We start from the raw sequence: 22,705 nt of genomic DNA, 5'->3' as shown, positions 1-22,705 counted from the left end.
GGGTCACGCTGTCCAGATCAAACAGCATTTTATGCCTTAAACACATAAAGTGCTAAATTTCTTTTATTAAATGTTACAACTGGGAAGATGATACAACAGAGGTGATGACAAAATGGTTGGCATACCCCTTTAAAACAGTCAGAGCCTTGTAATCATATGTAGTAGCAAAGAATCACCACATGATGTCACTGTTTGAACATAGTCACCATCATTCTCTCAGAAAACATGAATTCAGCGGGGTAAACCAACATATATAGTTTTGGCATGGCACTCAACGTGGAATTAACATTTAAATAAGAAAATGTAAAAGCTTTTCTTGTATAAAACATGATGATATTTTATTTGAATATTGAGCTTTCTGGTGGTTGCATTTGTCCCTGTATGTACATAACATAAAAGTAGGTGCCTCAAGATCACTCTTCCCATTTATTACTCTTCAAAATAATTTATCCTACAAGGGTGCAGCTTTGGCATTGCAGATTATATTGCCATTTACAACAGAAATATTTTGTACAAAATGAAATGACTAACCACTAAGGTCCTTACCATTGTTAGTTAACCGCGTCCTCAGCGAGAGAGTCCTTTCCACTTCCTCACCCAAAAAAATCATCTAATCTGTGAAAACACAGTCACTAAACCAGTCATCTTTTCTTCTTGACCCTGGATCCACTCCGTATTTCCTCTGTCTGAGCCGTGGTGAGAATCACATTTGTTATATATGCTGTGCAGTTCAAACAGTATTGAGTATATGTTTCTTCAAATGTCATCCCCAAGTAACAGAGGCTGGAGGAAGAGACCAGCTGTTCCCAGGATGCACACAAGGACAAAAACCCAAAGGAAGATCCTGTCGATAACCATGGCAACGTACTTCCAGTCATCCTGAACCTGAGAGATCAAAGTGAAAACATTTTCAGTGATGTCAGAGCTTCTTTGAAAGCAAATTTCCCATTACAGTTTAAAATCTAAAATGCTTTTATGATTATGAGCACTCACCTCCTTTGCTTCATTCTGTAGTCTCATGTTCTCTGCTATGTATTTGACACTCTCAATAGCCTCCCTGACTTCAGGTGAAAGCGGCAACAGGGACATTATTCCTCCATCCAGAGATTCTGAGCTGGAGCACTGACTCCCCCCTCCGACCCCAACAGCACTGCCTCCAGTCAGCGCCCCCAGGCTGCCCAGTCCTCCACTCCCTCCCCCAGAGTCTGTGGGCAGTTTGGTGGATCTCTGATGCCAGCAGCAGTTGCATCGGCCCTCCGAGCACGAGAGCGCGGAGCCTGCACCTTTGACCGAGTCTCCACTTAAGTTATTGAGATTGGAGAGCTCTGTAACATTGTTGAAAAGCCGTTGGCGGTTTGTCAGGCTGGACACCACGCTGGAGGCCAGGGCCTGAGGCTTGTGCTGCTTCTGCAAAGTACCTGAAGAATGAATGGCACAGGGCCTTGAATGTAATGCCTGAGCACTGCTGGCTGCTGCCACCTTCTCAGGGTCCCTCTCTGGTCTAGTCATAAACATCACCCTGGGCAGCAGCCCCAGGAACACAGTCCGCACCCAGCAGGGCATAGTGTGGGTCTTTGGTGTGCGGTAGTGGACATTTAATACAAAGACAGTGATGACAATAGAGAGGGTGACGAAGATCATAGTGAAGAGGAGGTACTCGCCAATCAGGGGGATGACTAGAGAGGTGGAGGGAATGGTCTCTGTTATGACAAGAAGGAAGACAGTTAAAGACAGCAGGACGGAGATACACAAGGTGACTTTTTCGCCGCAATCAGATGGCAGATAGAAGACAAGCACAGTGAGGAAGGAGATGAGGAGGCAGGGGATGATCATGTTGATAGTGTAGAAAAGTGGCAGACGGCGGATGTACAAAGAGTAAGTGATATCCGTGTAGATTTCCTCACAGCAGTTGTACTTTATGTCGTGTTTGTAACCAGGGGCGTCAATGATTGTCCACTCCCCACTCTCCCAGAAGTCCTTGAGGTTGATGGTTGAGCCAATGAGCACCAGATCGATCTTTGCCTTGTCGTATGTCCAAGAGCCAAACTTCATGGTGCAGTTTTGGTAGTCAAAGGGGAAGTAAGTGACGTCAATCTTGCAGGAGCTCTTGAATATGGCTGGAGGGATCCAGGTAACATCGCCATTGTAACGAAGCAGGGCCTTTGTTTTGTCATCAACCTGGAAATCTCCGACTGCACTGTAGAGAGAGAAAGAGTAAGAGAATAAAAGAGGAAGACAGAGTCACTGAAGATTAAACTGTGCAATATAATCAATTGACTATTGTGCCATGAAGATATTAATTAAAAAAGATGCCTTGTGGTTTCAGTGTATTGCACCTTTCGATGTCCCTTACACGCTCCCTTAAGAATATGCAAAACAAAAAAATGACCCATGCAAAATGAGCAATGGAGAATGATAAAGCTTGTCATTGCTCGGCAATCCTTTATTGCATATGCACCCAACGATCAATGGAGATGTTGAGCCAGGCTTTTAATTTGTTGTCAGGCTCACTTGTTGTAGAGCACAATATCTGGCTTCCATATCCTGTTGGACGGCACTCGGATAAACTCGACTCCTCCAAAATCCCTTGGATTCCATCTGAGTTTGTAGTCATTCCAGATCTGAAAAACAAAACAGAATGATTAATCTGCACTTAAAACAATTCAGAGAAATTACTCTGTCAGACAAATATTGGACAAATTAATAATCAAATAAATGATCTGGCTCAATCACGAAAAGTGAAGGGATCACCAACCAGCCCTGACTATAAAACTACATATATATTATCATATTCCATAAAAAAAAGTATACCCATTTCACTCAAAACCACAAATATCCACCTCTTGGCACTAGAGGAAATGCCAGGGGATCACCAAAGTCATTATCAAGCATCCTCTGGGGACCATATGTCAATGCATCTGACAGCCTGAGAATGCATTACTAGAGAGAAATGTCCCTTCAAAACCAACCCAGTTGCAAATGCCAGGATGCTACTTCTGCAAGTATTATTGTGGCAAGTGCATTCTTTCCATCCAAGCAGTTTCATCACAACAACTCAGTCGTAAACAGCTTCATAAAGCTACAAAACTGACATAAAAGCAAGAGGCTACAAATTGTTTCCTCCCGGTGATTATCTTTTACTAAACAAATCTACTCTGACTGATTTTAAACCCATTCTCTTGTAAAATGTCCCTCATAAAAACAAAGAGAAGTCACCATTTCCAACTGCCATATAAATAGAGCTTACAGTGTGTAGTCTGAGAGAAGATACAGCAGACCACAATTTACAGTGTGTTTTATGGACCTTTTGGCCACTGATTCTGACCCTCTCTTGAGGACAGCCAGTGATCCTCATGTCACTCATAAAGCAACCTCAGTATGCTATAACCATTTTCAGGTTCATACTTGGATTTAAGGTTTCTACCAGAACATGTTAGTATGCTTTTTCCGTCAAAAAAATATTTCTCTCAATTCTGTTCCAGCACCTGTCTCTTTAAGCCTTCCATCCAAAAAAAGCCCAGTCTGCTCCAACTAATCATTTCCGTTTCTGGGTCTTCCATATAGCTGCAATTCTATACTGACATTGCAGCTGTGGAATGACTGCAATGGAGAATAGAAGCTTTCAACACGACTGGACAAGTTCCAATAGGAAGATGATTCCAAATAGGGGAAAAATGAACAACATCAGCATCAGGATTACACTGATGCAAGCATGTAGCTAAACGTAGCAGTGTAGGGCTACTTGTAGTCAGGATATATTTGTGTGTAACACACCTACTCAAGTTAAAAATCACCTATAAAAGCTTCTAAGCATAACAAAACATGTTCCAGCAGGAATATGATCCAAATGGAGGAGTAATGGGCAGCATCAGAGACCAACATTCCAGTTTTCCCCAATGTCAGTTTGTAGCCTAATGTAGCAGGGTAGGCTGTTTAAACACTTGCAGTAGTGTGCCTGGTGCAGATGCCCATATAAAAATATCAGTCACAAGCCAACATCAGCTTGTCTCGAAAGTAGAAAAAAAAGTTGGAAAAAATCAATGAGCTTGAGGCTTTTGCTCACAGGGATTAGTTTTATATATATGTTTGCTTAATTAGCTGAAACTTTGGTCACATTTAATTGGAATATCCGGCTTTGTAATATTAAATACATAACCGATAATAAGGAAAAGCATAATAAGTCCCCTTTAACTAGAATGTATCTACAGTATATTGTAAAATTCAGATGAATAACAGGGGAAATGCAGGCTACACTCTGTTGTTTGTACATTGCTTAGAAAGCCTCCAAAACAAATATGAAAATAAATAAACACACATTAAAATAAATGAAACAGCTTCAACTCTCAGCACCAAAGCCAAATTACAACTCAACCCTTTAACATGAACATGCCCCCACCACAGATGTGGTATTCGCTCAGCACTTGTAATGTGGGACCTGGAGATCTGCCCTGGCTCATTTGGTTCATATCTGGGTCACTGCACTATACATCTAGGCAGCAGAAACACTGTGTTGGACTAAGTAAAAACAAATCCATCAAGCTATACAGCATGTCTTGACACCGTTGAGGTTAAATTAGGTTCAATCTTACAGGTTCAGTGTGCTGCAGATGCTGAGAAATCTCAGTGCATGTGGTTTATTAGGATCAATGTGTTTTAGCCTCCTCCCATGAATAATTCAATTTGTCAGTCTAGTCCCAAAGAATCATGTATGACAGAAAACAGGATCCATACTTGATGTCCTTGCTCAAGGTCCATTTGCACAGTCAAGCACCGCAAACTTACATGTCTCAGCCAAAGATTTGTCTCCATGATCTGATTGACTTCATCCTGGGAAACAGAGCAGAATTGATAATGAAGACATTTAAGCAAAGAAAAATAAAAAGAATGCATGTTAACATCTTAAAGTTAAAACAGGAAGAACACTGTCACAGGCGATCATCCAATTTACCACTGAAGATTGTTTGTGTGCTTTCCGCAGGGTCAGACCTCTGCGTATCCTGGACAACAGGATTAAGAGATGCACACCTGGGTCCTCTACGCCTGAAACACAACCCACGTGACAGCTGGAGCCAGGGGCTCACAGCACAGCCTTTACTTTTATTTTAACTACTCAGTGATAAAGGTGCAGCAGAGGGACTATGGTGTGTATGTGTGTGTGTGGGACTTAGACCATGCATGAACCAATCTCATGACCCACTGCATTACATTAACTATTCATGTTACCATTCAGTATCCAGGAGAGGTTCTACATGGTTGGTAAGCACAGGTGGACAGAAAGTCGCGGGACAATCATTATTGGATTATCTTTGGAAGAATGGTAATATTACAGCACTGTCACAGTAAATGCCCACCTTCTTGTGCAACACAAAGGAAATACACCATGTTTTGATTCAGATCAGATTGTGCATTAAATGAAAAGCTACAACCAGTTAAATTGGTTGGCTTAACATAAAGACAGCTAGCCTGTACTTTCTTGGTCAAGCAATACAATTTATAGACTTAAGTTTTGTACTGAATAAACAGACAAGATGTATTGAGCATTTGAGCAGTGGTTCCCAACTGGTCCAGCCTCGGGGTCCAGATTTTTTACTTAGTCATTAGTTCAAATTATCACATATTCAATTTTATTTCACAAAATGTAAACAACACGTTGCCTTGGAACACAAAGAAAAAAGACATATTGCAAGAGTAAATAGAAATGGCACTTCAAAATAAAAGCTTTGTGCCGGAAATCCACTGTACTTCAAAATGTTTTTTTACAAACTTGACACATACATTGCAGTCCATTCAGAATGAAATCACGATCCACTATTGGACCACGACCCACTAGTTGGAACTACTGCATAAGAGAGCTTTAGAGGTGCTGGCAGATTTGTTACTTTTAGAAAGAGTCAGGCTGGCTGTATACCAATGTTTCCTGTCTTTATGTTAAACTAAGCTAACTGACTCCTGGCTATAGCTTCATTATTAATAAAGAGACACAAGACTGGTAAGAATCTTCCCATCTACATCTTGACATAAAATGACTATGAACAATTTCCAAAAATGTCAAGCTATTTCTTAAAAGAACACTCTCTGTTACCACACTGCCACCTCAAGCGTGGAGCCTGTAATATAGCCATGTGATATAATCCCTGATTGCGAGATGATGACTGAGCCACCTTGGGCGATGAGCTATTGATGGTCTAAATGAGCTCATTTAGCGCTGCTGTAATTGGTGTAGGCTGACCAATACCAATTGCATCTGGGTTAGGGCCACCAGGTGTGGGGAGGAAATAATAGTCATCCATCAGCATGGGGTGCGCAGCAGCCTGCTACATCAACTGAGTTAAGGAGAATATAGCAAAATATACTTTATCTCCTTGGCATCTCAAGATCCAGACAGGTCCTCAATACTTATCTAGCTCTTCAGAGAAAGAGAAAAACAAGATTGCCTGTAGGCAACGGGCAAAGAAAAACAGATAGGGATGGACTACAATGTCTCAGACCTTACATTATCCATTCAAACTGTCTAAAACAAACCTTGTGTATAGAGTGCCCCAGGGATGACGTTTTTCCTGTAAGCTGACGTAAGGTTAGTGTTGACCTGGTTCCCTCTTCACAAAGCTTATAATTTTTTGCACTGGATTTTGCATTAGTGCAAAAAATAAGGTCAAACTACACAACAGTCGCGTGACTTAACATCACACCACAACGAGGCTGTAAAGCCATGTTCAGCATGATGAACCTCTGTAGTCTCATTTAGCCACTTGTGAACGACACATAAAAGCTCAAGAAATCAGAAATGGGATATTTACTGACTTATTTTATGCTGTAGAACAAATCGCAGAAGTCTCTTAAGGTTGTATTAACCGCAGTCCTTATTTTAGGCATTTAACAAAAAGAAGTACAGAAAACGTTGTCTTTGAGACGTGGGAACCAGGAGAGCTAAAATACTAACTTAATACCAGGTTTTAAGACTCATTCCTGTGGCAGTCTTACGGCTGCTGCATACACTGTGACACACTTTTATACTACAATTTTTATTGAATATTGCAAATTAAAGAAGTGGTTCAACTTTTCAGGAAATACTTTTAGTATTTATGCCAAGCTAAGCTTATGAGTCTCATTACTGTAGGCAAATCTGCAAATCCGAGGATAGCAAACGACATACCCTACGCAGTCCTTCTCCTCTTGCCTAAACCTACTGCCAATCAAAGCGATGAAGGCAACCAATAGACCCACCGGCCTCTGATGGGGAGAGTGCTACGAGTCATTCCTGTGCTATCCCATTCCCTTTAATTTAAAACAATCTGTTGGACTTTACAGTAGTCTAAGGCTGTGTTCTTGTCAGTAACATGAACACATGATTGAAGTAAAACATTTCAAAAGAGAGCTGCCAAGCATCTCTTTGAGTTATTCAACGTAAGCAGACAAACTGATGTGATAGAGAGCAATACATCCAAGGCTGTTAATTTTGTGAATGAAGCTGTCCTCCCTGTCCAACATGAGCCTCTTGGCTTCATTATTGACATCCGCTCTGGACCTGTCTGAAGCTCTGTCTGCCCCGCCAGTCTGCAGTCAACGAGCTCCGGCGAAACTTGCCGTTAAATCCGGAGGTGCTCATCTGAAGTGGCAGTGATTGAGTGATAGAGGCTGCCTAAACTGAGAGGTACTCAGACAGCTGACATTCCCCATCTTGTCTTGGCTGCAGAAACAGCCAGACTGCCCCTTCTTTCATCTAGTACTTCTCTAAGTGGCAGGGATAAAACTCAGACGTTTCCGATTGCTTCCCAAAAACCTCTTCTCTAACACTTTGTTTCCCAAAGTCCACATATCGACACACATATTCAATTTCTTCTTATGTGCAGACCCTCCACATGTTTCTGGTTCTGTTGCCCTTGTTTTTTTTCCCTCGGGTCATGACTTCTCATTAAGCAGAGTGATTGTGGTTAAGTGGCAGCCAATAAATCACATGAACTACAGACACATGTCACAGAAACAGTGAAAAACCTTTTTCACTCACCACTTTGACCAGCTGTGACATGGACACCTCAAACTGTACGATGACTGGGTCGGTCACATTTTCCACTGGTCGTATATACTGGTTGTAGTTGGAGAATATCACAGAGAAGAGCCGGTGCTCTGCATCTGAACAGGAGCCTCCTGGATGAGAGCAGAGGGTCAGACACGGATCTGTCTCAGCGATGTGTTTTACAGTGCAGCTAGTTACAAGGTGACTAACAGCCTGTTTGTTAGTCATCAGCGCAGGAGAGCAATGTTGCCTGCAATCATGCTGTGCTGGTCTAATATAATTTCGAGGTTCTCCTCAGTTTAAATAATAAAAACTGGCACCAAAATATGCACACTCCTTTAAATAAATAACAACAATAGCTTAAGGTAATCATTTTTACCTTGATTTCCATACTATAAAGCCTAATTTACAAAATGTAGTAATCTAAAATTTCAAGATGCCTATTTTTAATAGCTATTTTTGTTTTACAGTTAGCCAAGAATAACAAGTCCAACATTAACAATGACAATATTAGTAAATACATGCATATATAAGCAACAAGTAAGTAACAATATGTTATGTTAGAGTTGTAGATTATTACTCACCTGGTAGAAGAAACAGGAGGAGGGTACATGTGGGCAAAACGAAGCAGAAAGTGGCTTTCATCCCGTTTCAAATGACAGGTTTAAGTAGTATCCAGGGTCGGCGCTGCGTGGAGCAGACACGAGGGGAAAGTGTGGAGAGTGAAAGCGCGTCCGCAGCTACAGAGAGCCAAAGAGCAGAGAGAGCAGAGGGAGGCAGTCACACCGAGGCTCACAGTCACTGATAGGAGGCACACTGCACTGCAAAAAAAAGTGCAACCTATAAAGACCTAATCTGATCAAACAAGTAGAAAAACAGGCTCGGTGGTGCGATTTCCTGATTTACAGATCACAGCAGGCTTGTTGGCCATAAATCTGCCCGCGTATTCATTTTGATTGGTTCCTTTAGTTTCCGGAGTCAGGATGTGTTTGCTTTGTTACTACAATCACTGAGGCCACAGATTTTCTTTCAGTCAACCGACTGTAATTACATTTTTCATTTGAACACTCTACAAAAAAAAAAAAAAAAAAAAAAATCAATCTATGCCTAAAGGTTTAAGGGAGAGAAAAAACAAGCAAACAAACGTATTTTCTAAATCACCTAACTTTGAGCGATGGGGTCCTGCATAAAAGTATTATTTTCCGCAAAAATTATAAGTTTTTGGTTATTTGACATGAGATAATGGTCTGAAATGGGCGGAGCTACCCTTGGAAAAAGGTGATGTCACACACTTTGTGTGCCAATCAGGATTTGACAGCATTTGGATCAGATCTGATGATAATTTGTGGGCATTTATTACAGGCTTTTTTTTTTTTTTTTTTTAGTGTTACTTATTTTGTTATTTATTTAAGACATGGACATTTGTTCCTTCCAGGCACTAATTGATGCTTGAAAATTTGTGAGAATGCTGGAAATAAAGTCTGACCCCTCCACAATGTTGAAATGAAACCTACACACCTTGGCAGTGTACCGCCAATGGTATTGATGAAACAGATAAGCTGATTTTTTGAGTATTAAACTCTAAACAAAAAATACTGGTGTTTTGTTTTAGGATGATGTTGTTTATTTAGTCATGAATACAAAATGTTATAAAAAAAAAAATTCAAAGGCAATGAACATGGATCCAGAAAAAATTCAGACATTTTAGCCAAGATGTCCATATTAAATCCCCAAATAGCCACCGCTTCATCAAATAAGATCAATACCCACTGCATGTGTGCCACTGGGTTGGGGTTTCCTTAGTGGCAGTTTATAAGCATAACAGAACTGACTGATTGATTATTGATTTTGGTTCCTGTTATTTATTTTTCCTTTAAAAATATGTCAATATCTGCAGCTCAGCCCACTTCTAATTGGGATATAGCTCTGTCTTTGACTCTGCCCTCCTTTATCTTTCTTCATTGTCAGTTCAAAGAAGCATATTTCCTTCCTTCAGTCAGCAGGGTGGCTCAGTGGTTTGACAGCTCTGTCCTTCAGCCGGATGAAGGAGAGGTCCAAGTGCTATTCGGCAAACATCCACTATGCTCAAGTGCCCTCAGATGATAAATAATTCCCACATGCACCAAAGATGCTTTTTGGTGTCCGGTCCTGCACTCCCAGCTCCTTTAAGTGGGGCAAGTGAAAAGGTAATTGCCCCTAGGAGAGAATAATATGGGATTACATTACACGTAAAAAGTAGGAAGAAATGTTAATCTGACCTTCACTCTCCCACACAGCACAGAATGAAACTTAGGTTGTTTGTACACCAACACACTGAAGACTTCAGCTGCAGTTCGGGTCATTTAACAAGACTACCTTCAGTGACACACAGCTTCCAAACATCTCATGCTGCAAAGGCTATCCTGCACATTTAAAAAGACTTGGAGCGGAGCGTGTCATTTTGAATCACCCCCCACCCCCCCCAGAGGACTATATTATGGTACATCTTTGTGTGAAACTCATAAAAGCTTGCTTATGTGGCAGACATCTCTCAAGGACAATGCTTCCAAGCATATCTTATTAGAGACTAATGACAAAAGGCTGCTGACGTAAGGCCTCTGATTTATGGGACCTTCATTCGAGTGTTGAATGACGACTCCTCCCGCTTTGTTTAGACTGGAACAGATGATAAACTGTTGATGTATGCTGCTGCACTGTCTCTCCTCAGTAATGACAGGAAGCTAACAGGTGAATGAGAAAGCCAGGAACGATCTTGAAAACTGTGTTCAGAGATTAACCGTTGGAAACCTGGATCCATATCACTTTTCTTGTATAGCGTTCAGACCACTTTTAACAAGAATTTAAACCTTTGAAATGTGAGCAAATTGGTTTGATTGGTTTGGACATGACATGGAATTTCTTGGAAATTTCAAAAAATAATGTAAAGAGAGAGAGAGAATAATACATTAATAAAGATATTTATATTACTGATTATTATAATTATATTTTCAAAATTAGGGTAAATAAATAAGTATTGTTTTTATTATTTATATCATTATGCTAATTTCAGGTCATTTTCTTGCAATGTTGGGTCATTTCTTTTCAAGTTGCTTATTGCATCCTTACCATGTTTTTCAAAGAAATCAAGATGTTCAGGTTTCAAAGGGTTAAGATAAAGCATTAGAGGCTGATTGCTGTCTCTTGATTTCAATGAAGGTCTCACAAAAGAACCAACAGTCTGCAGAATCACTAACGAGCCCACTCAGCACTGTTTATTGAGCAGTAAATGTGTATGTGGGTGTGAGTAAGAGTTCAGTTCAGCATGTTTTTGTGTGTTTTGTGAAGCCTCGTTTATGTGTCAAGGCACAAATGAGGGACCATCAGATCAGAGTGTCTGAAACACTGCTTTAGGATACGTGTCAGGGCAAAGGTATTGTGCCTCAAGACATTGTTGTACAGATCAGCTCCGTCTCCAACAGTTTTGTTGTATCAACATTATTTTGTGCCTGGTCACACACTCTCACATTTCAAGCGAACAGCTGTCTTATCTATGTGATGAAATGTTCTAATTGGCACATCTTCAAGCAAGCCTATTGGCTCTGAGGACAGACTTTATCACCGGCAACACAGATTAACTGAGCACTTTGGCAAGACCCTGGCAATTTTAAGACTTTATTGGGGATTTCATACATTTAATCAAACTGAGGGAGGACATTATCCATTCTTTAATCACACATCACATTTCAATGGCATGGTTAGACACACAGGAGTCAAACAACATCTGACAGCAGATGGATGTTCCACAGATTTCAGACGTGGTATATTTCTGCAACAGTTCAATATACTTTTGTGCAATGAAAGCTACATTCAGTCCAGTCTGCAGCTGTCCCTTGTAGACATGAACGGAAATAACCTCAGCGCAATGATGCCACATTCGGGCCCCTTGCAGACTTACCATTTACTTACAATATTGGTTGCTATACCTAGATGGTTGTATTACTGTGGAACATGTGGTTTTCATTATCGGAGACATTTGATTCATAACTTAGATCCTGTCTGTTCCACTGATGTGCAAAATGAGTGTTTGGGAGTACTTTTTTGTCTAGTTTAACGATCTCATGTTCCTCATTAACGGGTTTTGACACAGAGGACATTGCTGTGACTACTATTTGACCCCATCAATGTGGTACTTCTACAAGCTTTGAGCAAATACCAAAAAGACTTTGCAGCTACTACAGGTCTGCATTTGCATATAAAAATGCTTATCCTAACAGCTTGATTGCTGTAAAAAAACAATTAAAATTCGCCCTGTCTTCTTCATTGCCCATCATATGCGAGGAGTCTCTGAGCTTGGCTGCTGGCTGGGGACAATGTGACTCTGGAAGACAGGCTGGAGAAATAAGCCCAGGGTTCCAACCACGCACACTATCACAAAGATCCACAGGAACATACGATCCACCACCATTGCCACATACTTCCAGTCCTCAATCACCTGCAAATATACGGAAATAAAATTCATTAGCCATTAGTGTGGATGCATTTTGGCACAAAAAAACTACACTGCCATTTATTATAATAAACCAACAGCACCGCAGAGCTGCTTCAGTGAGCTGGCTGTGGACGCTGCCATGCTTCTGAGCAGCCACTCGGGGGCAGAGAGTGTAACTGAGTGGAAGAATAAGTGAATATACTGTATGTGAGAGTGGTTCACTCTGAATCTAGGTTCTTTGCATCCAACCTAGTGTAAAATCTTGTTGACACATCTTACATGCATCATGAAAGTATGTCCTGTAGTCTACTATGTTTGACAGCAATTGAGTTGGATTGAATTGAAACATAAAATGTTCTGTGATAAACATTTTTTATATGTGTTATATTCATAGAAATAATATTGCATAATGTAAAAATCCTTCCTGTCAGGACATTTCCATGTTGCTAAGACCGACGCTGAAATAGCTATTGAACTTTTCACCCGTTTTTCAGTGCTGACCTTGGTAGTTTTTGAAATAAGTCATATCTCATTCCTGGTTCCCTCCTTTTTTTATTGATTTATTAGAGAAAGAAACTGATTACTAAAAGTCTGCCTTCAAATTGCCAGGTCACAGCCACTAGTTAAGGTTAGTGGTATTCTGTGCTGCACCTCAGGGGTCACAGCGTATACTGTCACACCAGTCCAGACACCTTTGATCCAGTTTATTGGGATCAGGATAGATGGAGAGGCAGAGATGAAAGGCACTGACAGTAGGGAATGGCAAATAGCTAATTATCTATAGCTCTGACAGAACAATACGTGAACTCTAAACTTACTCAGAATTATTTTAGCTTCTAACCTTTAACCTTATCACAAGATGAACACATGCAAATATAGTATCCAGTTATACTGTCTCATAATGTGACTGATGTTGGAATTTAATTTGAAAATCACAAAATCACAAATGTTTAATTTGTGGTGAAAATATAAATGTCTCCCACTCATCTTTCTGAAAGGAAAATTGTGTACAATTTAAGGGGATTTAGTGGCTGTGAGGATTGCAGATTGCAACCAGCTTAAACTTTTCCCGCTTAGGATTCTATTAGTGAAATCCTAAGCGGAGTGAAATACAATGAAATCTGTAAAAACATTGAATAAATCAGATTAATGTGTGCCCACCTTTTTTTTTTTTTTTTTACCTAATCCAGACATTCAGGAGGTTTTGACGATATGTAAAAAAAAAAGAAAAAAAAGAACAACATGCGTTGGGGGTACTAACTATGGTGGCTGATGCAAATGGCCCTATCTAGAGCCAGTGTTTGGTTTGTCTGTTCTGGGCTACTGTCAAAACATGGCAGTGCAAAATGCTGATCTCGGTGGATGAGGATCCTCCCCCTAAGTAGATATAAAGGGCTGAGGTAACAAAAACATTAAAAAAATATATTTTCTGGTGATAATACACTTAAGAAAACAGAATTATTAAATTATATTTTATCCCCCCCCCATATATCACCCTAAATCCTACACACTGGACTTTTAAATCAAATTTCAGAAGTCAAATCATTTAGCAGCACAACAAATCTAGCAAAAACTTGGCCATGATTAAATATTGGGTTTAAATGTGTATACATACACTCTGATCATCATCATCTCCCATCATGTGCTCAGCCACAAAGCGCACCCCGTTCACCGCCTCCTGGACATCAGCAGCCCAATCTGAGCTGCTTCTCTGCTGGAGGTCCTGGGTGGAAGTGAAACCACTGGGGAGGTAATCAGTGCAGCGCAAATCCCCCTTTCTGTTAGAGTGACTGTAGCCCAGCGGAGGTGCTAGATTTTTGTGTCCTGGGGTGGAGAAGGCAGAATCGGAAGACAGCAGGGCAGAAGACGACATGGTAATACCTGTTTTGGATACGACTGGGTAACCCAAGCCCAGAATGGCTCTTCTCGCCCGTAGACACCGCTGCTGGCGAAGTCGCTGGCGTGCGGAGTTATTCTGAGGGCGTTTCATGAAGAGTAAGGCCGGCAGTTTGACAAGAAATATCAGCTTGACCCAGGTGGGCATGGTGTGGGTGCTGGGAGAGCGGTGGTGTACGTTGAGCACGCACACACTGGTGATAATGGAGAAGGTCACCAACACCATTGTGAACATCAGGTACTTGCCGATAAGGGGCACATCCAGTGAGGTGGGAGGAACAATCTTTGAGATCAAAAGCAAGAAAACAGTGAGAGCCAAGAGGACAGAGATGCAGAGGGTCATCTTCTCCCCGCAGTCTGAAGGTAAATAAAAGACCAGGATGGCCAGAGAGGTGATCAAAACACAGGGGATGATGAGGTTTATGGTGTAGAAAAGGGGCTTTCTCTTGATGATGAAGTCGTATGTGAGGTCCACGTAGGTGGGATCCAGGGGGTTTACAGTTCGTCTGCCTGGCAGTGCCAGGATATCCCACTCCCCACTGGGAGTAAAATCATCCATACTAGCCACCTCAGTCTTCAAGATCAGGTCGATCTCTGTGTGGTCATACGTCCAAGAGCGAAACTTGAGAGTGCAGTTCTGCTGGTCAAAGGGAAAATGTTTGACCTCGATCTTACAGGCGCTTTTGTAGATGGCTGGAGGAAGCCAGTTGATGCTGCCATTGAAAAGGACAATGGCATTGGTGAAGACTGTTACCTCATAGGTACCATCAGCGCTATTAGAAAAGGAAGAAAAACGAGAAAGAAAACTTTAGAGGGCCTGTGAATCAATCTCTGAGGCTTGTGTTATCAATCCTAAAGTGAGGAGTGAAGTGAAGATAAGAGGGAAGCTACTCATACTGAAAATTTGTATTGGTTATTTCTCACAGCCAAGGACTGTCCAATCAATATCAAAACCAAAATCCACAGAGGAAAGACTAAAACCTTCAATCATATATATATGTACTCTCAAGAGGCTTCAGAGAGTCAGCTGGAAGATACTGATGGTAAACAGAAAACATCTTATTCCATTCTCAAAAGTCTAGCAATAAGAAAGTTTCCCATTTCTACTCAAAAACATGAATTTAATCTTATGGAGAACATTCCTTTATATAATAATCTTATCTTTTCTTATCTTATCTTATCTTTTGACTCAATTGCACGTAAACATGTAAAATCTCTCTGTAACTTTACATAATGACATTCCAGTGATGCTTACTTGTTGTACAGGACAATATCTGGGAGCCAGATGTGTCTGGAGGGAATGCGCAGCTTGTCGATACCTTCATACTTTGCAGGGTCCCATGACAACCTGTAATCCACCCAGTGCTGGAGACACACAGAGACCTGGCCGTCAAGTCCGACTTCCACACACTTTCTCAAGACCAGCTCATTTCTAATTACATGCTTCGTTATCAGAGAAGTGTGTTTGGAGCTCAATTACAGAAGCAGTTTGTTCCACATTGAGAGAGGAAGAATGGATACGGTTTAATTCAAGTTCAGGGGGAAGGACATTTAACAAGACATATAAACGAGACTCTGAGTGTCACTTACCTGAGTAAGCCAGACATTTGTGGTCATGATCTGTTCTCTTTCATTCTGGAAATGTACAAGGGAGGTAGAACTTATTTTCAGAACAGTTTTCATGCATAAATAATATTGAAATTGTGTATTTAATATAACTGCATGGTTGCTGACCCTGAAAATAGATTTAAGCTATGGCTTGCTCAGGACACTCTCGTAGTGATTCCCAACCAGATGTAGCCTACTTGAACCCTTAGGTGTACTTCTGTAGTTCACAGACCAATTGAAATATTGTGAAAAAGCTCATTTGAAAAAAAATAAAAATAAAAATGATGACTAGGTCAAAAGGTATACATTTATACATATATTTGTGTGAAGGAGGAAAATAAAAAGCCTGATGCTATTCCAAATGGATGTGATGCTGTAGAATGTGAAAGCAAGCTATGTCACGCCTTGAGGGATGGTTGAGGATGCTGGTTTGTGAGGAGATGTGCATTCTGTTACCTCTATTATACCAAAGTGTATGAACTCAGATAGTTTTATGTCCCGATATGTGAGTATAGTATCAGGGTCTGTAATCCAGCCTTGGGCTACCAAGTCATATGATGTTAAGCGTGGTTAATTTGTCCAAGTACTGTGGCTTGACCACTGTAAGAGGCACAGGTAACAGAGCATGTATATACATATAGTTCAAAGTTATCAAGTGAACAGAAAAATGGAAATAGCCAAAAGTATCTGACAGAGTTGAAATAGTTAGCCAAAAGTAATTGATAAATGGTAGACATATTTAGCTAACACTACCAATGAACAAATGGCTGTAAAAGTTAGCTAAAAGTAATGGATAAATGGTAAAAATACCTAAACAGCTATAAAATGATTATATCAATATCCACTGACAAGTTGATCTTACTTACAATAATCTTGGAAACCAATTGCATTAAAAAGGAAAGTAAACTGATAACAAATAACCAATGATTTCAAGTTGTGGGTACCTTATCTGATGTTTAATTTTACTTAAACCTTAGCAATATTTTCTTATTTTTGTGAAGTTGTAGTAATTTAAAAGTGACAATTGAAATGACATTGCTCTTTCTAAGTGTTAGCAACTTCCGTAAACCAAGTTAGTCTGACTTAACTTAACCATCACAAAGAGAATTTGGCTAACAATGAAGTCAGGAGATCTGCAAGTTCTGTTTTGTTATCATGTTTGAGAATATACAAATATGACTGACTATTTTAAACCAGCAGAATACACGTACATACGTAACACAGTAAACGTGGTTCACTGAATTTGTTTAAACATGGAAAGATTGATAAGATTAAACTTGTCATTTCAAATTGCAACAGCTTCACAAAATTATGAAAACATGACTAAATTTTAAGTTAACTTAATAATTAGATATAATGTAAACATAAACTATGACTAATAGTTGTGTTTACTTACATTGTTTAAGGCAATCGGTTTCATAGATTATTCAAAATTTAAGTCAGATTTCACAGTGTATAATCTATGGTGTTAAAAAACTTCCACTTTAGAGTCTATTCCCAAAAAACCTTTTGGAACATGACCGCTGGTGTTGATCAAGTGACAGCCTACTTGAGTTCCTCTAATAGGGCTGTGGGTAGCTATGCAGACAAAGAGGGAGGGGAATCAATGCTGGTAAGACAGGACAGTAATAGCCTTAACAATATCTTCACTTAACATTACTTCTACTATAAGTAAGCCAATGAAGATGCTGAGGACCAAGAGCAGACAGCAGTCTTGCACCAAATCTCGACTGGACACAGTCAGCATCTAAACCTCTACTTTGTAGCCCATGCACATTTCATTGCAAAAGAAAAGTAATCAAGATTTTAAGACAGAGCTGTTGTAACACTAATAAGCTTCAAATAAACCTCCCTGCTTACTGTCATACGTACTCTAGTTCTCTAGTTGTACATGAGGTCAAACATAACCACATTTAATCTTCCCCTCTCCTTAGATTGCTTGTTAACATGTTTGTTGATGGCATTGTCATCACATTCCCATGACATACTCATCCAATAAAGTGATACCAAATGTCAATTACTCCAAGGGGTACAATGCAAACTCATAAAGTGAGGCTGTGAATGAGCCTTGCTGCCTGGGTCTGCAGCTGGGAGAAGCTTCTGCTGTAAATCAGAGGAGAGCCTCTATCACTGTGGCTGAAACAGCTTTATGGCCCCTTTTAATCCAATGTGCTGAAGTTTCAATCTGGACATGACAGAAGCAGAGATCACAGCTGACCACATCTATCCTCGACTTCATCCATCTATTCAGAGCTATAGCCTCTCTGCAAAGGCTGGTTGGCAACTAACTGCTTTCTCATATAAGCTTTTTCTCTCTTTTTCTTTCACCCACTTTGTCTCCCCAACGCACATCCCTCACACACACACACACACACACAGATACACAAAGAAATAAATACACACACATCCTCATGGTGGGCAGAAATAATTGGTGCCTCACCACACTGATGAGCTGAGCCAGAGACACTTGTAGCTTCACTGGGACTCTCTCGGTCCTGTTGATAGCGGGGCGGATGAGTGGATTGTATCGATCCTTTCCCAGCAACCAGTTCATGAGACGCTCCTCTGAGTCAGCACAGCTGCTACCTGGTGACACAAGTTTGTTCAGTGATTTTTTCATGCAAAGATATTGTCCAAAACAACCAAAATATCAGTATCAAGACAAAACCTTTAGAACATTAGACTGAGGGCTCAACAGAGAGAGACTAGAGGCTAACTTCAAACCGACTTGATTTCATACAGATATGCTGGTATATTACTCACTGATTTTCAATCCATTTAATGCATTAGGACCATCACAATTGCACATTGGCTCTATGTACTTGCATAGCTCCAATGCTGAGCCGGTTGTTAAAAGCCACTACATTTAGCTGTCCCTTTGAACTATTTTTGAAAATGAGGACAGAGCTATCTGGAAATCATAAGTGGATAAGTGGACTGCAGTGATTCTCCTATAAGGTCCAAACAATGTTTTCCTGCTGTTTTGCTTTTTGGTCTTTCTGTGGAGTCAGACCTGAGATAGCAAGTCTTTATAACAACTTAAAAAGATTGACAGTTGTGTTTTCCAAAAATGGTTATTTACGAGTGAAACCTGGAGTGACATTATGTTTCTTGTGCTGCTTTTGGATGCCTCTCATAAGCATTTAAACCTGCGATTTCTTTCAAGAATATGTGGAAAATGACAAAGAATAACAAGGTACAAACATGTGCCACAAATTGCAAGAAATTAGTAGATCTGGAAAATTATTTTTTTAAAAATGCTAGGAAAAAAAATAAAGGGAAAAGAAGAATAACAAAGCTAGGGAAAATATATATTTGTAATGATCAAAATTACATTATTAAATTTATGTTACAGTATGTCTTGTTTGCCTTTTTTTAACTTTCTTTTTTTTTTTTTTTTACTAATTTTATGTAATACTGTAATGTATTACATGCAGAATGTAAATCATATTCTTTACATTTGGTTGGATTACTCAAAGTGGGCCTGGTTTGGCTAACATGTCAAATATAGTTCTCCCCAAATTACATTTGTTTGCAAACATTTTTGTATATGCTGTCACAGTCTTTGCTGATTCCTTCAGACTTTTAGGAAGACTGGTTGAAGTGTATCAGACTCATTTAAGTTGCCTTTATTAGTAAGCCTGTCTTTGTTTTCACTTTGTCAGATTATTATTGAAGAATGTGTTGTCTTAGTTTTTGGGTTTCAGTTACTCTGTCTTCCCCTCCTGTGTTTCTGTGCTGCCTTTCTCTCCTTTATCAATCTACACACCTGTCCTACATCAGCCTTGTTAGTCCCTCTCTGCTCCTCAGTATCTCCCAGCCAATCGGCTCCTTGCCTGTTCTTCTGCCGCATCACCTTACTCCCCTCACCTGAGCTTCTCCAAGTCTTTTTCTCCACCTGCACTTCATCCCCTCGTCAGTCTAGTTTATATTTAAATCCTGGTTTTCACTTCATTCTTTGTTGGATCTTTGATTTGATTGTATGATATTCAGTTGTTGTTCTTTTGGATTAAAGAGAGTTTTTTTTCCTGAGTTGCCTACTTTTGTGTCCACCTGCTCTGCATTAATTGACATTTGCCCCTGCGTTTTTGACTTTTGACATAATGTTTGAACTTTCTTTAGATTTTTAATTATTTTTCAATGTTTTGAAGGTTAGGGAAATATTGTGTGTACATTTTCTAACAGCCTACGTTTAGTGCTGTTAGAAAATACTGCTCCTTCTCCATCAATTCACCTGAATGTGTCAGACTGCTTCATACATACTGCATGTAAAACATTCCAAGTCTTAAAGGAAACAGCAGCTGTAAATTGAGAAAGCCAGGAATGGCTGTGTTGTGGAAATTACACCAAAATGTAATGAAGGCCCAAAGGTCATTTCCGAATAAGTAATTACATTTGGAACGAGGGCAGATATTTTGGCTGCATGTTAACAATTTGACTTTTGCCTAAAGCCAAACCACTGGATGTATCTTTCAAATGAGAATGAGCTGTGAATACCAACACTTCACATCCATGCCTCCATCCCAGATGAATGATGCCCGTGTCAGAGGTGAAGACAAGCCTGATTAAAACTGATAACCTGTGCTTCTCATCAGGAGCAGAATGAATATATATAGCACTCCCTATTCCATTTTCTTTACATGCAGCTGGTTATTAATGCCCTCACACGGTCTGGAGTAGCTGAGTCGACTGACATCCAATCAGGTGAGACTCTTACTGATGGGCGCGTTGAAGAAGAATTGCAACTGTTGTCAATATTCAGCAGAGTGATATTGATGGCTGTAGAACTTCAGCACATGTGGCTTTCGTGAAGCTATGTCATGATGCAGTGTACTATCAGTAAGAACAGTGTTAGACTTCTAACCCCAGTGCTTCTCCACTTCCTTAGTATCAAACTGTGTGTGCCATTATCAGACCTTCTGTCTCCTGGAGCTTTTCAGGGTGTGGCATGGCAACAGTCTAGCCTTCGCGGGTCACTGCATGCTGCCATGACTGTGCCTTTGTCAGTCACTTGGCTGAGGTCCCATCCCATCCAGCAGAGTCGGGCCCTTCACAACACTCTTTAACAGATGGTGTGTTGTCAAAGCCCTCGGAGACCTGAGTCAAACAAGCTCTGCTTTCCCCAGAGATGAAGGCTGCTGGCATGCCATCCAAACTTGTGATTACCTGCTGTGAACTGCCACTGGTGGGTGTATATATGTGTGAGTTTAATGTGTAAAATGCACAGAGCCTCATAAGTGTTAACATCACGTTGATTGAGAGTGAGGTCGGGCGTGTTAATACAATGCTAGAGTCAGCCCGAGTTGATAAGGTCACACTGCACAGCACACTGAAAATCATTATTTTGCAAAACTGTAATATAGTTGGAGCATAATGAAATGGGTGAATGAACCAAAACATGGGGCAAAGGTTGAATGGGGTGTTATGAACACAGATTTTTCTCTCTTCTGATAATCATATTTGTAAGATTCAGGCAATTTTTCTTATTTGTTTTTTTTTTCTAACTCCCCTTTATATGGAGAAAAAAAGTATAGAAACTTTTGTCTCTATGACACACATGATGATTTATTACTAGAAATATCAAAATATTTACACAGGGAGCGTGAAAGTCATTCGATTATAAATGATTTATCCTGTGAATCCCATTGACCTCACCATATAAAAACACTTTGGTCATGTAAAATAGGGATGCTGATGAAGTTAAGAAAACAAGTGAGGTTTCCCTAAAACTGTTACTTGTGTAAGTTCAGGAAGCTGTTTCTAAAACTTCTCAGGAGCATGTGTTAAGGCATATTGGTTTTGATCCTACTCTCAATATCTCAAACCTTCCTATGACTGTTGGTTGCTCATTTGGTGACTACAGGCCACATTTGATAGCAGGATTGAATCATCAAATAGCTCCCAATGATACACTGTGCTGAAATGCAAAAGTATCATATTTCGGCTCAACTTGCAAAAAAAAAAAAAAAAGCTTTTTCTATGCATGCATTTGTTTAAATGCACATTAACATACCCATAATTTCTTCTTTTAATTTAAAAAATTAAGGCCATTAATTTGGTCATATTTACTGCATCTTTTTGTCACCGTTGTGCTGCTGAGACACTACATCAAAAACTTATTCACACTCAAAATTAAAAGCTGCGATCCGACATTGGGACACTAAAAAAAGACAACCATTTCTCACCAGACAGAAGCACTTTCACCCAAATAAATTTGGAGCTGACACACAGATAGAAACACATGCTCGAAATGCCCAAATTACTAGTTAAACTCACAGAGCGTAAAGAAAGGCACACTTACAGTAAATCAAAGAGAAAAAGTAAGCAAGTATGGAGAGAGCCCGAGTCATTGTCTCGGCACCATCTGATCCGCGGGAGTTGTAACTGATGAAGCCTCAAAGCTGCAGTGTTCAGCGCCCTTCCTCTCGGACATGCCGGAATCCACGCGCTCACGGTTTGGACACTTTAACCGGCATTGGGCGGATGTCTGAAACGGAGATCATTTACCGAATAGCGAGTATGTTGTTCCGTCGCGTTGGGGTTATTCGCCCCATGAAATTCACCCAGTCTCCTCTTGGCAAACGGGTCTTTACGCGCTGCCAACTCGCAGCAGCCTGTCCTGACGCGCTGCGCTCTCCGTAACCAGCAAGTCCTGCAGGTCCTGTACCCGGTCTGTGGTCGGCTGCTGTAAGTTTACACCGCTTAACAGCTTTCTTTAG

General features: G+C 40.3%; 2 protein-coding genes across 2 annotated transcripts; both read right to left on the bottom strand.

Annotated features, from left to right (window-relative positions):
- Window positions 1–311: 311 nt before the first annotated feature.
- Window positions 312–8,932, bottom strand: chrna3 (cholinergic receptor, nicotinic, alpha 3). The gene is made up of 6 exons (XM_042514821.1): window positions 8,599–8,932; window positions 8,006–8,145; window positions 4,783–4,827; window positions 2,512–2,621; window positions 994–2,197; window positions 312–885 (listed from the first exon to the last, which is right to left on the bottom strand). Exons 1-6 carry the CDS (start codon window positions 8,657–8,659, stop codon window positions 757–759), a joined length of 1,689 nt encoding a protein of 562 aa, XP_042370755.1. The 5' UTR covers window positions 8,660–8,932; the 3' UTR covers window positions 312–756.
- A 3,388-nt stretch (window positions 8,933–12,320) lies between these two features.
- On the bottom strand, window positions 12,321–22,336 carry chrnb4 (cholinergic receptor, nicotinic, beta 4 (neuronal)). Its single transcript, XM_042486056.1, has 6 exons — window positions 22,288–22,336; window positions 18,427–18,572; window positions 15,969–16,013; window positions 15,634–15,743; window positions 14,098–15,151; window positions 12,321–12,485 (listed from the first exon to the last, which is right to left on the bottom strand). Exons 1-6 carry the CDS (start codon window positions 22,334–22,336, stop codon window positions 12,321–12,323), a joined length of 1,569 nt encoding a protein of 522 aa, XP_042341990.1.
- Window positions 22,337–22,705: the final 369 nt, after the last annotated feature.

The sequence above is a fragment of the Plectropomus leopardus genome, chromosome 1 (genome assembly GCF_008729295.1).
Source record: "Plectropomus leopardus isolate mb chromosome 1, YSFRI_Pleo_2.0, whole genome shotgun sequence".
Lineage (NCBI taxonomy): Eukaryota > Metazoa > Chordata > Actinopteri > Perciformes > Serranidae > Plectropomus > Plectropomus leopardus.
Note: the sequence above shows the minus strand (reverse complement) of the source record. Positions and strands in the feature narration are given on the sequence as shown.

Bases quoted from the DNA above. Each gene is read 5' to 3' on its own strand.
- chrna3 (XM_042514821.1), bottom strand. From the start codon at position 8,659: ATGAAAGCCACTTTCTGCTTCGTTTTGCCCACATGTACCCTCCTCCTG. The intron at 2,622-4,782 runs GTAAGTTTGCGG...TTTGTTTTTCAG, and splicing joins CAAATCTTTGGCTGAGACAT to ATCTGGAATGACTACAAACT. The intron at 2,198-2,511 runs GTGAGCCTGACA...CTCTCTCTACAG, and splicing joins GATATTGTGCTCTACAACAA to TGCAGTCGGAGATTTCCAGG.
- chrnb4 (XM_042486056.1), bottom strand. From the start codon at position 22,336: ATGACTCGGGCTCTCTCCATACTTGCTTACTTTTTCTCTTTGATTTAC. The intron at 18,573-22,287 runs GTAAGTGTGCCT...TTGTGTCACCAG, and splicing joins CTTTTTCTCTTTGATTTACT to GTAGCAGCTGTGCTGACTCA. The intron at 15,152-15,633 runs GTAAGCATCACT...CTTTTCTAATAG, and splicing joins GATATTGTCCTGTACAACAA to CGCTGATGGTACCTATGAGG.